The sequence below is a fragment of the Acanthopagrus latus genome, chromosome 7 (assembly GCF_904848185.1).
Source record: "Acanthopagrus latus isolate v.2019 chromosome 7, fAcaLat1.1, whole genome shotgun sequence".
NCBI lineage: Eukaryota > Metazoa > Chordata > Actinopteri > Spariformes > Sparidae > Acanthopagrus > Acanthopagrus latus.
Genome location: NC_051045.1, coordinates 891617 through 906265, shown reverse-complemented (window position 1 = coordinate 906265; position 14649 = coordinate 891617). Strand labels below are relative to the sequence as shown.

Below are 14649 nucleotides of genomic sequence, written 5' to 3'. Positions count from 1 at the left end.
TCTGTGAGCTTCATGTGTCTTTTTCATCTGGAGTTTTAGTAGTTTTGTTGTTTTTTTCTACTTAAATAAAAGTTGTAGTTTTCTAGTTCATCACAGCTCTGCTAATTGAAGTGCTCTTGTTTAGTTGTTGTATTAATAAGGTGGTGAATAATTAATTATCTTTACAATAAAAGCTTCAAAGATTATGTTAATGTGATTTCATTTGTTCTCGTTTCCTTTCTGACTCTGTGAAACTCTTTGCAGGTGGAAAAACTTCGTGCTGAAGTACAGAGACAAGAGGTAAATCCATCCGTCCGTCCATGATGAGAGTTTCAGCCAGAACTGTTCAGTGTCTAAAATCTAAAACTGTATTTTTCAACCATCTAATTAATAATTTGGTGGACAGATCGATGAGGAAGTGAAGAATTTACAGAATGTCAACGTGCGTCTGATTGGCTGATCTAGTTCATCATCACGCCTGTTTTCTAGTGTTGCTGTCTCCTGATTGGAGGACACTTACAGACTCAGCTACTATAGGAGGGTTATAATGTTGTTGTCACACTGATACAAACTGCATGTGGCTCTATTTCTGAAGCCTTTACAGCTTCAGACCAGACAGCCGGACACTTCAGAGCCGACATCCTCAGGAGGAGCAACAGGAGGAGGAACAGGAGGAGGAACAGGAGGAGGAACAGCAGGAGGAACAGGAGGAGGAACAGGAGGAGCAACAGGAGGAGGAACAGGAGGAGGAACAGCAGGAGGAACAGGAGGAGGAACAGGAGGAGGAACAGGAGGAGGAGCAACAGGAGGAACAGGAGGAGCAACAGGAGGAGGAACAGGAGGAGGAACAGGAGGAGCAACAGGAGGAACAGGAGCAACAGGAGGAGCAGGAGGAGGAACAGGAGGAGCAACAGGAGGAACAGGAGGAGGAACAGGAGGAACAGGAGGAGCAACAGGAGCAACAGATCAGGTGTGTTTGTGTCTTAATGAGTCAGTAATTAATAATCTCACCATAATATCTGTCAGCTGACCGTCAGTCTGATTATCAGCAGTTTCCTTCATGTTGAGCAGAACTGTGATAATAGATGATGAGTTGAGACGCAGTTTCATTTAGAACAACAGCTTTTGAACTTTTATGTCATCTAGATTCTTTTTTTACTGTTTGCAGGAGGAAGAACATGAACATCAACCAGCTGAGAGTCAGCAGAGGTGTGTCTGTCTGTGATTCTGTCTGTGATTGTAAATCAGAATTGATTTGACTGGCTGGCAAACGTTCCCTTCTGTCTCCTGATGATCTGCTACATCCACAGACAGCAGCTGGAGGACAGTCACACTGTTTTATTCCATCTAAATACACTGACTGCATGTTTTATTACAGAATCATCATATTAATAATCCTGTATTCTGGCTGATTATCATGTTTTGTCATGATAACGAGGCTGACCTGTGATCTGTACAGAGGCCACTAGAGGTCGCTCTCCATCAGACACAAGTCTTTTATCAGGAGGAGCTGACTGACCTCAGATCAGAGGAGACCTCAAATATAAAGTTTAACCTGAGAACAGTGAAGCTCCTCTGCAGCAGCTGCAGCTCTGAGCTCTGCTTCCTCTAATGTCAGTTTAACACAAAGTTTCTGTGGTGATGGAAACTGTGAGACGAGCTCTCAGCTCTCAGACCTGCTCAACTTAATCAAGTGTGTGATCGCAAATTATGGTGCAAATGAAAAATAAAAAGATTACAAACATATTTAAAGACTATGATCCTGTCAGAAGATGGTCTTTATTTTATTTATGTTCATTATTTAAAGTCCAATACTCCAATAGTATGAGCCTTGCGTTAAAGCAATGTCCAGGTATGATCTAGTTCAAAAGGTACAAGATACGATTTCACAAAAAAAAAAAAAAACACTTTTTTTTTTAATATACATTTGCGTTTATAAAATAAAGTATGAAAGATAAATAAGGCATCTCAGTGCTTGTTAATGGAATACACTTTGTGACATGCTTTACACTTGTTAGTCAGACTAACTGTACTTTTGTGTTTGCAAATGTCCGAAATAAATTTGCATTCACTGGTCATTTGTTCACTACAGGATGTAGCTCAGGCTCTCAGGCGCCTGCGTATCACACGGCCTGACGGGCAGGTAGACTCAGGTGGGATCCACACACTCACAACAAGGAGGGGGAGGATGAGGGTGTCACCTGAATGCACTGGTGAAGAAGAGTTTCTGATTGTTTGAATATAATTAACTTATTTGTGAAATAAAACTGTTTATAATCTGGTTGTTTGTCCTTTTCTCAGCAGAGCTCAGAGCTGCAGCTCCACTGAGCTTCAGTGTTCACAGGTTAAACTTTATATTTTAGGCCTCTGATCTGGAGTCAGTCAGCTCCTCGTGTGCCTTCTTCATTAGATATGGATTTTTAAAAACACAACAGTGACTCTCATTTGCAGACACAAGTTTCTGTCACAGCCACCACAACATGATCAGAAACTGGTCTCACCTGTTCGCCACTGAAAACGCTTCGTCCCAGTCAGCTGACACGTTCAGGACACTGGCAGCACTGTGACACTGGCTGTTACCTCAGATACAACAACTAGACAACAAAAAGGACAAAAGGCAAAGCAGCAACAAAGGCTAAAGCAAAGTACAACTAAAAGCAAAGTTCAACTCAACATGTAAAAATAAGAAATTAAGATCCAAAACATACCATGAAGACCAGAGACACGAGAGGAGACACAGGAACCTTCCAGGGGAAAATCACACAAACACACACAACAAACTGACAAACACAAGACGGAAGACAAGGACTGTATACACAGACACTAATGACAAGATGAGGGACAGGTGAGGTGGAGCAGCAGGTGAGAGTGGAGTGAGGCCGGCACACTGACAGACAGAGGGAGACAAACAGGCGACCAGAGGGGAACAGAGGGAAGAACACAGGAGACACTGAAAGGACACAAGACGACCTGGAAGTCAAAACACAAGACACAACAAGACAGAAACATGACAAAAACCTTCTTCCTCCTCTGATTCTGCTGCTCTCTTCCTCAGTGTTTCCTTCTCTTCTATCCTTCAAACATGCTCTTCCTCTCAGACTTCCAAGTCTGTAGTTTTTTGTGATTGTTCTGCAGCTGTTCTTCTACGATCAGCTTCAGCCTGACAGTTTCAAGACTGAGGCCTTTCAATTTCCTGCATTTGTCTTTGAGCTTCTGATTTTTCTTTACAGCTACCCGGGTCACAAAGAGGGCACACAACATCACCAAGGACACAAAGGAACTACATTTGCACTTTGTACATATCCAGTGCATATATAATGTACATATCCAATAATAATATTCAACATCCAATGTATATATTCAATATTCTTATATTTCAGTGTCTTTCAGTGCCTTCTGCTGTGTGTCAACTTTGCACATGCTAACATGTTTGTTTTTTCCTTTTTTAGTTTAGTTTATTTATCTATTTTCTTTTAAGTACATTTTGTGTGAAGGGAAACAAACAAGTTAAGAATTTCTTTGCCTGGTTCAAACTATGTTTCCACTGTGTATGTGACAATAAACATCTTGAAGCTTTAACTCTATTTAATATAGAAATGTATTTCCTAAAGGGGAATAACGTCGGTAGAAAAACTCTGACTTTACTGAAGTCTATCACTGCATGACCTTTAAAAAGACTTATAAAATCATTTTGCTCCCCCTGATTTTCAGGTTTTACAATGCCACTTTGAATGCTTTTGGTATATATAGAGATAAAAATAATTGTAATCATTGTGAAAACTGGAAGCTAAACAAAATTGAGTTCATATGGATCCATGAGACTTCCAGCACCACTTCTAACAGACCTTCCTGTTGGTGTTGAGGTGACTGTCCAGTCTGCTGACGTCTCCTCTGGGCCTCCTCGCTGCCAGCTCGCAGTCTTGCTCCGGCGGTGATGTTTGCCTCCTCGTCACCGGTCTGAACGGCAGCTTTCTGGTCTCTGGATAGAGCCCTCACCTCTCTGTTCATCCAGGCCTTCTGGTTGGGGGAATGATCTTCTTTTGCTGATAAGTGATGTCACTGGTTGATGTTGTTGTCCTGAGTGGAAGTTTCTCTGAACATTTCTCTTCACTTTAACAGTTTTTGATGATGGTTTGACCCTTTTGATCAGCTGGAAGATAGAAGGCAGATGAAGCAGGGAGATATGATCTGCTGGTGGAGGATAGTTCTTCCTCTGGTGGGGATGTGGACGAGCTGTACGCTGCATCATTGAAAACGCTGGTGAACTCTCTGAGCAGAGAGTACGATCGACATCTCAGCGTTAGACATTAAACATCTAGTGAACTCTGTCCGTCTTCTTCATTGTTTATGTCGACCCAGAGCTAACAATCTAGAATTACCAACAAGCTACGTAGCTCGACTGCAACATCGGCTATATGCAGTGTTGCAAGTATGACTGTAACCGCCGCAGTGGCGAGGCATTCTTCAGCTCTGTTGTTGTCTGTTCTCCGCCATTGTTTACAGTTTTAGCTTGAACGTATCTGACCAGGTGACAGCAGGTACTGCACCTGTGCGAGGGAGGGGCTGCCAGCAGCACGTTCACCAGTGTTATAGAAACATTGTATGAAGTCATTAAAATACGCCCAGCTGCAGCAGTGAACACATACATGCATCAATAATTACAGTCCGGGAGTATAATACAGTGTGAATTATTCTAAAAGGGGCCATTATACCTAATAATTGTATTTACATGTGGGTTTCAGCGTCCTAGTTCATCAAACAGAACGAACACAGCTGAGCAAACAGGCCAACGCCTCAATGTAAGTGTACCGTCATGTCTGTCAGAGTCAGGAAGCTCCGATTCTATTGATTCTAATAATTATTTCAAGATAAATCCATATCAGGAAGGTACAATCAGCACTGACATGTTTAGTCCAGTGAGGTATCTGGATGGCAACACATTCAGGTCTCTGAACTCAGTTTAGATTCAACAATGACTAATTGTTTTTCCTTGTGTGAGTGAAGGTCCAGGAGTTGGTTTCCAACTGTGAGTGTGTCAAAGTTTAGCAGCCAGCCAGGCCACCATAAAAGCACTAAACCTGAGTTTGACCTGCACGCCACATGGTGGGAGATGCCTGAACGTTTATGTTCCAGTAGAAGGACAGATTTGGGCCGTCTTGGGGAGCAAGACCAGAAAACTGACAGCAGCATATATGGGAGATGAGCAGGGAGACAGATCAACTCCTCTTTTAGTCTATTGGATAATGTACCAACGTGACCAATTAGAAGAAGTGGGCGTGTGCTGGAGGAGGGTCTCTAAAAACCCCCACATAGGAAGAGAAGGGAGGGCGGCACTTGGTAGGTCTTGTATGATCAAAGGCTTAATAGGAGTTCTGAGCTTTGTAGTATTCTGGCTTTGCTTTTGTTTAGAGATTCTGATTCGGACGCGGGTGTGAGATCTGTTTCAATAAAGATTGCTCTATCATTCCACCCAGCCTTCCCTCCGCACAATTCTTTTATCATCCAACTACACTCCGACACCTTTTGATGAAGAGCGCCCAGAAACTACACCAACTCACAGTATTTCATCATTACATGGAGACAAAACAGCAAAAAGCTGAGACCACGGATGATTTTATCAGTAGAAAGACACTCATTTCACCGCAGGCTCCATCTTCCCTCTGCACCAGAGATCCTCAGCTGGCTGCTGTTTGATTGACAGCTCATTTCAGCTGATAGGAGCTTCTGTGCCCGCCCTAGAGCCAAGAACAGCCAATGAGTGAGCGTGTAGAGCAGTGAGCCTCTCTGTCTGAGCCACTTACACACAGCCTCTGGATGATTGATGCATCCTGTGGCCAATGAGATTTCAGATCCAGTAATATATAGATTATATCAGTTTTCAGAGCCCTAATCTTGATGTATGTGCTCTTTGAATGGGCTGTTTTTCCACCTCAGCTCTTGTTTATGATGATTTCATCAGCACAAAGTTAGTGTGAATCAGGAAATAAAGAACTGTGATGAGTTTTTGCTCCTGAGGTGTTCTGAGCTCACAACATTTCATTTTTCTCAACCAGGTGCCTGAATATTTCCTCACAAAAACACGTGTGAAGGGTTCATGTCCAGTGACAGTGCTGTCTACTTTGAACTTGGACCGTGTTAGATTATATGATGTCGACACATCGGGGCTTTTAAAGTTAATAGGGGCAGTTACTGCTCATCTGCAGGATGATTTTTGCATCCAAACATTTTGGCACCAAAAATTGAAGAATTCCTACAGATTGACGCCAGAAGAACGTACAGAGCTTTCGACTGTTTATGAAAACAAATTCAGACTGTAACCTTTCAAAAGAGCCCCAAACCAGGTCTGCACTGGCCTGGAGGAGGGGTTTCAGGATGATTTTGCATATATTTCCAGGAATAGGATGCCTGTACTTTTACCTAAGTAACATTTTGAAGGCAGGACGTTCTTAGTACCCCCCACCGAGCTGCCAGCGGACGGCTGTCACCGCTCACCCTGCCCAAACAAATGAGAAACAAATCTCCAGGTAACAGTCAGTCACACATCCTGTGGTTTTACAGAAATATCAGCACTGATGTTCTGTCCGTTCTCTCATGGCTGGCTACACAACAGACTCATCCATGGTGCGCCCCGCCGCCGGCCCGGTGTCAGCTGGGACCGGCTTCAGCACCGGCGATAGGCCACCTTTACATTTATGCATCAAAAAACCATAATACAATAATATTTCATATCACATTTTAACCGTTAATCATTGGTAGAAATTCAGAATGAGTGACTTTATTATCTCTGCTCCTGTGAGTCAGGAAGGACTTCCACTGACCCGGTCTGAAACCGTCACTGTACCTCTTTGTTCTGGTCAGACCGGGTCAGTGGAGGTCTGACCCTTGTTGTTCTCATCTGTTTTCCAGTCATCAACACTTTGGTAGCCAAATGAAGTATGCAAACCTATTTCTGAGGAACTATTTGTGCCAACAATAGGTGGACAGTCAGGTATTGTATCTGTCACCTTCGATAAGCTGCATCAACAGCCACAAGTCTGAAGTGTCACATCAGAGCGAACAGAGAGCCGACGAAGATGGACGCAGTCCTGCTGCTCATCATGGCTGCATCAGGTCAGTAGCTTATAGTTTTATAGATGTTGATGTTCTTTTATTACAGCACATAAACTTGTGGGGAACTGACCACAGCTCTCATTTATTCTTAAAAATACAATTAGGGATGATTCAATCAGAATGTTCTCAGAATATATATATATATATATATAGTATAGTATATTGTATATTGTATTTTAGGTTGTCTTGTGTTAAATGTTCTGCAAAAAAGTCTGATATTACAGAGTGAAATGTAATGGAGTAAATATATGAACTGAATTTACACTGAAATGCAACGTTACGAAGTCAAGATGTATCATAGAAGTCATGTTTGGTCCAAATGTAATCAGTGTGCATGTCTGTCACTACAGGGCTGAGTGCCGTCTCATCACAGCTCCGTCGTCAGTACCATTTTGTTTATGACCAGAAGAACATGACTGAAGCTCAGAAGTACTGCAGAGAAACATACACTGACCTGGCAACTGTAGACAACATGGAGGACGTGAAGATCCTGATCAACACAGTAGATACAAGCAAAGGGTTCAATGTGAGTTCACTGATGTCTTTAATCTCAAACCATTTTCAACAATCATGTAAATGACGCAGGTTGAAAGTTTTGCACTTCCACATTGGTGTAAAGTCAGTAGATACATTTGAAGAAACATTTAGAGGTTCTGTACTTGTACTTGAGTATTTCCATTTAATGCCACTCTGAACTTCTACTTGTAAGCAGCACTTTAATCTGGTGTCTGATGAAGCTGCAGCTTGAATTTAAACTCCTCCTCCCTCTAGAAAATGCCTCATATTTATGTTTATAATAAGAGATGAACTCACAGACTTTATGTCTACGTGTCTATATATGGATACAACGCTCATCCCAAACAAGTTGGGACGTTGTGTAAAATACAAATTAACCAGAATCGGGGAATGTGATCATTTGTTGATCCTTTTGGACAAAAACTCAATTTAAAACAGTACAAAGACAATTTATTAATTTCATGTTGAACTTCACTGGTTATTGTAAATAAAGGCCTATTCTGCAGCACCAAACAAACAAGCTGGGACGGGGCAACAAAACACTGACAGTTGTTGTGTTGGAACCTTCCACAGGTGAACAGGTTCATCAGTAACAGGTGATAGTATCATCATCAGGTATGAAAGGTGCGTCCTTGAAAGGCTCAGTCGTCCACAAGCAGGGACGGGGCGAGGTCGTCAAACACTGACTGTAGAAATGATTTTACTACATGAGCTCAGGAACAGCAGAACTGAAGTCAGGTCTTTGTAAATGTTTGCGTTGTGTCTTTATTCTACACAGCGTCCCAACTCTTTTAGAATCGGGCTGTAAAGTGTTTTAATATAAAATTCCCTGGTTGTGTTTCACCAGACTGAGTGTCTCTGTTGAGCTGCAGTGGATGGAAACACAAGGAGTGAATGTTGGATTAGAAAGCCTGTTGATTTGTGTCACTCAGACTGCTGAAGCCTCAGATTAACTTTTGAGTGTATGTTGTGTTGCTGTGTAATAAATGTGAGGCTAAAGAAACAAATACAAAATGTTGCTTTCAGGGTTTCTGGATCGGGCTGTATGATGACGTGAACAGCTGGAGGTGGTCGCTGTCAAACACCAGCTTCTACAGAGACGGGGAGGCCGAGTTCAGACTGTGGCAGGATGGACAACCAGACAACCTTCACAGTAGAGAGCATTACACAGTGATGCACAATGATGGACGATGGCTCGACTATCATTTTATAAATAACTTCTGGTCGATCTGCATGGATGTCAGAGGTGAGAATATTAAGTGGTGACGTTTGATTTTATATACTATTTATAATCCCGCAAGGGGAAATTCTTTTTGCACATGCTACAGCGCCCAGCGAGCAGCGTTAGGGGTCGGTGCCTTGCTCAAGGGCACCTCAGCAATGCCCAGGATGTGAACTAGCATTCTACAACTATAGATACAACAGATAGAAGAGCGTTGTAATCGTCCATCCTGCTGGATTTAAAGACACGCTTCAGTCTCTGAGTCACTCAGACGGAGACGTGGCCGCAATTCAGCTGTTTCACATAATAAAACTCAGATCTGACTGCACAGCCCACATGAAAGTAACTGAGTACATGCACTCTGTTAAAGAAAAGAAAAGCTGAAAACAGATTTGCCTGTGTGTGTACCTGGCCGCCTGCTGCTCCTACGGTATCTTGTTTTTTTAGTGTTCTCAACCCTTGTCATTACACAGATCAAGTCTCTGCTGGTGTACGATCGCCAATTCCTTTTAGATCTTAGACATAATGCCAGGACATTGGGTGCGTTTGAGCATGGTGGACAGAAAACTGTGCCCCCGCTTCTGGCGGGGATCCCGACTCACCTGTGTCGGGCCTTGGCTCTACCTCCTCGGCGGAAGCGTCTCCGCCGCCGCGGCAAACGCGGTGGTCGGCTGGTGAAGCTTAAAGCCTGGCTGGCAGGATCTTCGACCATCTCCCGGACAGAACTGGGATTAATCCATCCTTTCGTTGTGCCCCGGCGTTTTCTGGACCCCATCGGTGCCTGCCTTGTACCTGTCACCGGATCGTTTGCGGGACTCCAGCCTCGCCGCTCCTGCCCTCCTCGGCTTTCCCAGCGCGGGGTGAACCTCCGGCTCCTGAAGACGCTGCCACGGTCTCGCAGATCCACCGAACCGCAGCCCCCGGCGCCCGCCAGGATCGGCCTGGTGAACGCCAGATCTCTGGCGAACAAAACCTTTATTTTGAGGGATTTCTTCAACTCTCGCGGCCTGGATTTTCTCTGCGTGACAGAGACTTGGATCGGTCCCGGTGAGTGCAGTCCTCTGGTCGAACTTTTACCGTCCGGCTGTTCTTATTTTAACTCCCCGCGGACGTCAGGCCGTGGAGGAGGAACGGCGACTGTTTATAAAAATGATTTTAAATGTAGGCAGCGTGCCGTCTCATCCTCCTCTTCCAGTTTTGAGGCACATTTATTTGAGGTGGGCCGCTCTGATCCGGTGCTGTGTGCTGTCATCTACCGACCCCCCAAATACAACAAGGACTTTTTAAATGACTTCTCTGATCTGCTGGCTGAAATTATGCCCAAGTATGATCGTGTCCTCCTTGTTGGGGATTTTAACATTCATGTGTGTTGTCCTGACAAGCCGATGGTGAAGGACTTTTTAAGCCTCATTGACTCTTTTAATTTGGTGCAGTGTGTGTCTGGTCCCACACATGAACATGGACACACATTAGACCTTGTCCTCTCCCATGGTTTGTCTGTGTCCAACTTGGAAAATTGTGACAATGTGTTTTCTGATCATTTGCATGTGGTGTTTGAAACTGCCTTTTCCTGCTCTGCAGTCAAATCTGCCGCTCCTGTTCGGAGCCGTCGGATTTTTAACCCTGCCACTGCTGGTCAGTTCTCCTCTGCTTTTAACCGACTGTGTGTTTCCTCTGGCTTACCATCTGCATCTTCCTGGTTTCACTCCTCCTGCCGAACCATACTGGACTCTGTGGCTCCACTAAAAACGGTGCAGCTCAAAGTTAAACCTGAGCCATGGCTTAATGAGAAAACTCGCGCAGCTAGACAGGAGTGCCGAAAAGCTGAACGCAGGTGGAATAAGGACAAGCTGCAGGTCTCGTACCAAATCTTAAGAAACTGTTGGCGCTGCTACCAGAGCACTCTTAAGGAGGCCAAAAGACAATACCTGTCCAACCTTGTTGAATCTAATCACCACAACCTGCGTGTGCTATTTAAAACCATCGAGGCTGTTCTTAATCCCCCCCAGGTGTGCATAGAGGCATCCCCTAAAATGTGCAATAGTTTCCTGCAGTTTTTTATTGACAAGGTTTCTACTGCAAGGGCTCTCATCCCTACTCCTGCATCTGACCCCTCTGACCTTGTCCCTTGCTTGGCTGTATTTGATTTGTTTGAGCCTGTGTCTCTGAAGGCCTTAGAACATGTGGTTGACCGGATTAAACCATCAGGTTCTCCCCGTGACTCTATCCCGCCCCACTTTTTTAAAGATGTTTTCCCCAGTATAGGGCAGACGGTTCTGGCCATTATCAACAGCAGTCTGTCTTCTGGTGTTGTCCCCCAAAGTTTTAAACATGCTGTGGTGCAACCCCTTCTCAAGAAACACAGTCTTGACCCTGGTGTGCTAGCCAATTTTAGACCCATTTCCAAACTGCCTTTCATTTCAAAAATCCTGGAAAAAGTTATGTATACTCAATTGAAATCGTTTCTGGATGAGCACGAGGTCCTGGAGGTATTCCAGTCCGGATTTAAAACACTACATAGCACAGAGTCAGCTCTATTAAGAGTTTTTAATGATATCCTTTTGGCAAATGACTCTGGAGACTATGTAACCCTTCTACTCCTTGACTTAAGTTCAGCTTTTGATACCGTGGACCACAGCATTTTACTGCATCGGTTGCAGCTAGTAGGCATCTCTGGTACCGCCTTGGACTGCTTCAGGTCCTACCTGGCAAACAGAACTATGAGCGTAAGCCTTGGTGGTTCTGAGTCCCGCTCTGCTCCGCTGTCATATGGGGTTCCACAGGGTTCAATTTTAGGGCCCCTGCTTTTCTCACTGTACTTGCTGCCCCTGGGTTCCATCCTGAGAAAACATGGTATCTCTTTTCATTGTTACGCTGATGATACCCAGATTTATATGCCACTGAAGAAGAAGGACGGGTTTTCCTTGAAACCACTTCTGTTATGTCTTGAAGACATTAAAGCCTGGATGTCTTTGAACTTTTTAAAATTTAATGAAAATAAAACAGAAGTGATGGTGTTCAGTCCCAGTGGCTCTTGTGAACCACTTCCTGTTGACTTGGGCCCCTTGCTGCCTTACAGGAAGCAAACAGTTACAAACCTGGGTTTTAAGATGGACAGTGATTTTAAACTTGACCGGCAAATCGGTGCAATAGTTAAGTCCAGCTTCTTTCACCTTAGGCAGCTGGCAAAGGTGAAGCCCTTCCTTGCACAAAAGCACTTTGAAACAGTAATCCACGCCTTCATTACATCGCGGCTGGATTACTGTAACGCACTTTATCTTGGAGTCAGCCAGTCCTCCCTGGCGCGTCTCCAGTTAGTTCAAAATGCTGCTGCTCGCCTCCTGACTGGAACGCGTAAGAGGGAGCACATTACTCCCATTTTAGCCTCTCTCCACTGGCTGCCTGTGCACTTTAGAGTCCATTTTAAGATTCTTTTATTTGTTTTTAAATCCTTAAATGGTCTCGCCCCGCCTTACCTCTCTGAGCTGCTCCGCCCATACACTCCTGCCCGGTGCCTCAGGTCAGCTGATCAGCTGCTCCTGGAGTTACCAAGGGCCAAACGGAAGCTCAGAGGGGATAGAGCCTTCTCTGTTGCTGGTCCTAAATTGTGGAATGACCTCCCGTTATGTATTAGACAAGCCCCTTCACTGTCCGTTTTTAAAAAACGTCTTAAGACCCATTTTTATTCCTTGGCTTTTAATCCAGCATGAGACTCTGTTTCTGTTTTTGTTTTAATATTATTTTAACATTGTTTTATCGTTTATTATTGTTTTTATATTGTTCTTTGTTTTATATGTCTTATTTTATGTACAGCACTTTGTGTCAGCTGCAGCTGTTTTTAAAGGGCTTTATAAATAAAATTGAGTTGAGTTGAGTTGAGATTTGTGTATCAGAAGGTTTCTCCTTTCTTTCCTCTCCCATCAACCATGTGACGACCCCTCAGATGTACCTGGTGACCCTTCAGAGGGCCGTATGTTTGTGTTTCATACATCTGAGAACATTTTCACATGTAGGAAACATAATGTGTGAATCTATTAGATGCAGATTTTAAGGGTGTGATTATTAATGTGGAGAGATGGTGAAGAAATACTCAGTAACATTTATTAAGATGATCATGTCTTCCATTTTTATTTTACAAAGTCATTAATTCAGTGGATTTATGATGCTGTGAATTCTGCCACAGACACGACATGGATGGTAAACTGTATGTTATAGTTCCTCTGCACAGCACTGTGCTCTGTTTTCAGGGCTGAATGTGACGTTCGTCTTCATCGAGACTCCCATGACCTGGACTGAGGCCCAGAGCTACTGCAGAGAACACCACACAGACCTGGCCAGTGTGAGAAACATGACAGAGAACCAGAGGGTAGCGGACCTGGTACCTGCAAACCATATAGTCTGGATCGGCCTTTACAGAGACTCCTGGAAGTGGTCGGATGGAAGCGACTCCTCATTTAGGCACTGGGCTCAAGGTGAACCTGATAACTCTGCTGGGAAAGAGGCTTGTGTGGTGGCAAACTTTCGCAAAGATGGAGAATGGTGGGACATTCCCTGTGACCTGAACAGACCGTTCATCTGCTACAGTGAGTGTTAACTGTTGATTCCACTACTATTTATGTTTGGATTTTGGTTTAATTTAGCATCAAATCAATGATAATGTAACAAAAACAGCAGAAAACAGTTATTTGTAAAGTTATCAAACAGATGCCACAGATGGAGGATAGAAGCACAGTTTCACTGTCAGTGTTCAAACTGATGAATGTCAATATTCATCTGAACATATTTTTTTCAGCTATTACTACAAAGCAAGTGATCAAAGTGCGTCTGGTGAGAAAGGACTCCTCTCTGGATCTCAACAACTCTGATGTGATGGAACAAATGTTGAAGGAGGTAAATCATGTTGGACCTTTCTAATTTTATACACAAACAGAACAAATACAAATAAAATCAGACTTTATTGATCCCCCGAGGGAAAACTCAGCAGACCAAGAAACAGTGTGAAGAGGCAGGAAACAGATCAACATGACATGAGCTGAGCATCGTGTAGGAAGCTGTGCACGTACATATGTGCAGGATTAAAGAGTGCAGTCGTGCCACTCTGCAGGCCGACTGAGGCAGAACTGTGACTCGTTCAGAGTCGACGCTCAGCACAAACTTTACCAGCAGTTTTAGAAAAGCCAGAGCCTTTACAACAGAAGAGAGAGGAGGAGAAAGTCAGAAAGGACAACAGGCCAACAGGTCGACGCCATCTTAGGGAACAAAACATGTGAATGTATAAATGAGATGCAGAGAGCTCCTAAAACAGAGGAAGATATAAAGAACAATGCAGAATGTAAAATCTGTATGTGAGTGATGATGCTGAGGAGTTTTTATCAGGTCCAACAGAGGCTGAAGGACCAGGGGGTGAAAGGAGACGTCAAACTGAGCTGGAGGAAGCAGGCAGATGGAAAGGTCTTCCACGAGGAGGAGGAGACAAAGGAGAAGAAGACCCGTCGCAAGAGGGACGAGTTTTAAAGGGGCACTACGTAGTTTTGGAGAAGAAATTCAAACTCATAATTTTCATGTTTACAATATTAATGAGGTAATAATACAAACTCAGAAATATTAATCTTTTCCATCAGTGAGTCAACAAGCTGTTCTCAGAGGAGAAGAAGGTCCCAGAACACTGTTTGAAGCTAGAGAGGTGGCAGGGTCCGCCACATATAAACAGAGTAAAACAGTTTCCTTTAAGGTCAGTTTGTTTATTCAGTTTATTCAGTCATGAAAACAAAGAGAGTTTGTTTATTTAGTTTGTTGAGGCAGAAAAAAAATCAGCCAATGAA

General features: G+C 43.7%; 2 protein-coding genes across 4 annotated transcripts in view; both read left to right on the top strand.

The window, feature by feature from the left end:
- The window catches only part of LOC119022489 (putative C-type lectin domain family 20 member A), an 826153-nt gene extending 811742 nt beyond the window's left edge, over positions 1-14411 (top strand). For 2 of the 3 annotated variants that reach the window (XM_037103441.1, XM_037103442.1), the window contains exon 6: positions 14204-14411. The gene's annotated coding sequence lies outside the window, so the exon portion shown is untranslated. Of the gene's footprint in view, positions 1-13544; positions 13718-14203 lie in introns of those variants that run through there. The other variant, XR_005075941.1, reaches the window with a different exon arrangement.
- LOC119022501 (macrophage mannose receptor 1-like) lies at positions 7000-13479 on the top strand. Its single transcript, XM_037103456.1, has 4 exons — positions 7000-7089; positions 7440-7615; positions 8632-8851; positions 13075-13479. The coding sequence occupies exons 1-4, from the start codon at positions 7053-7055 to the stop codon at positions 13419-13421; spliced, it is 780 nt and encodes a 259-aa protein (XP_036959351.1). The 5' UTR covers positions 7000-7052; the 3' UTR covers positions 13422-13479.
- Positions 14412-14649: the final 238 nt, after the last annotated feature.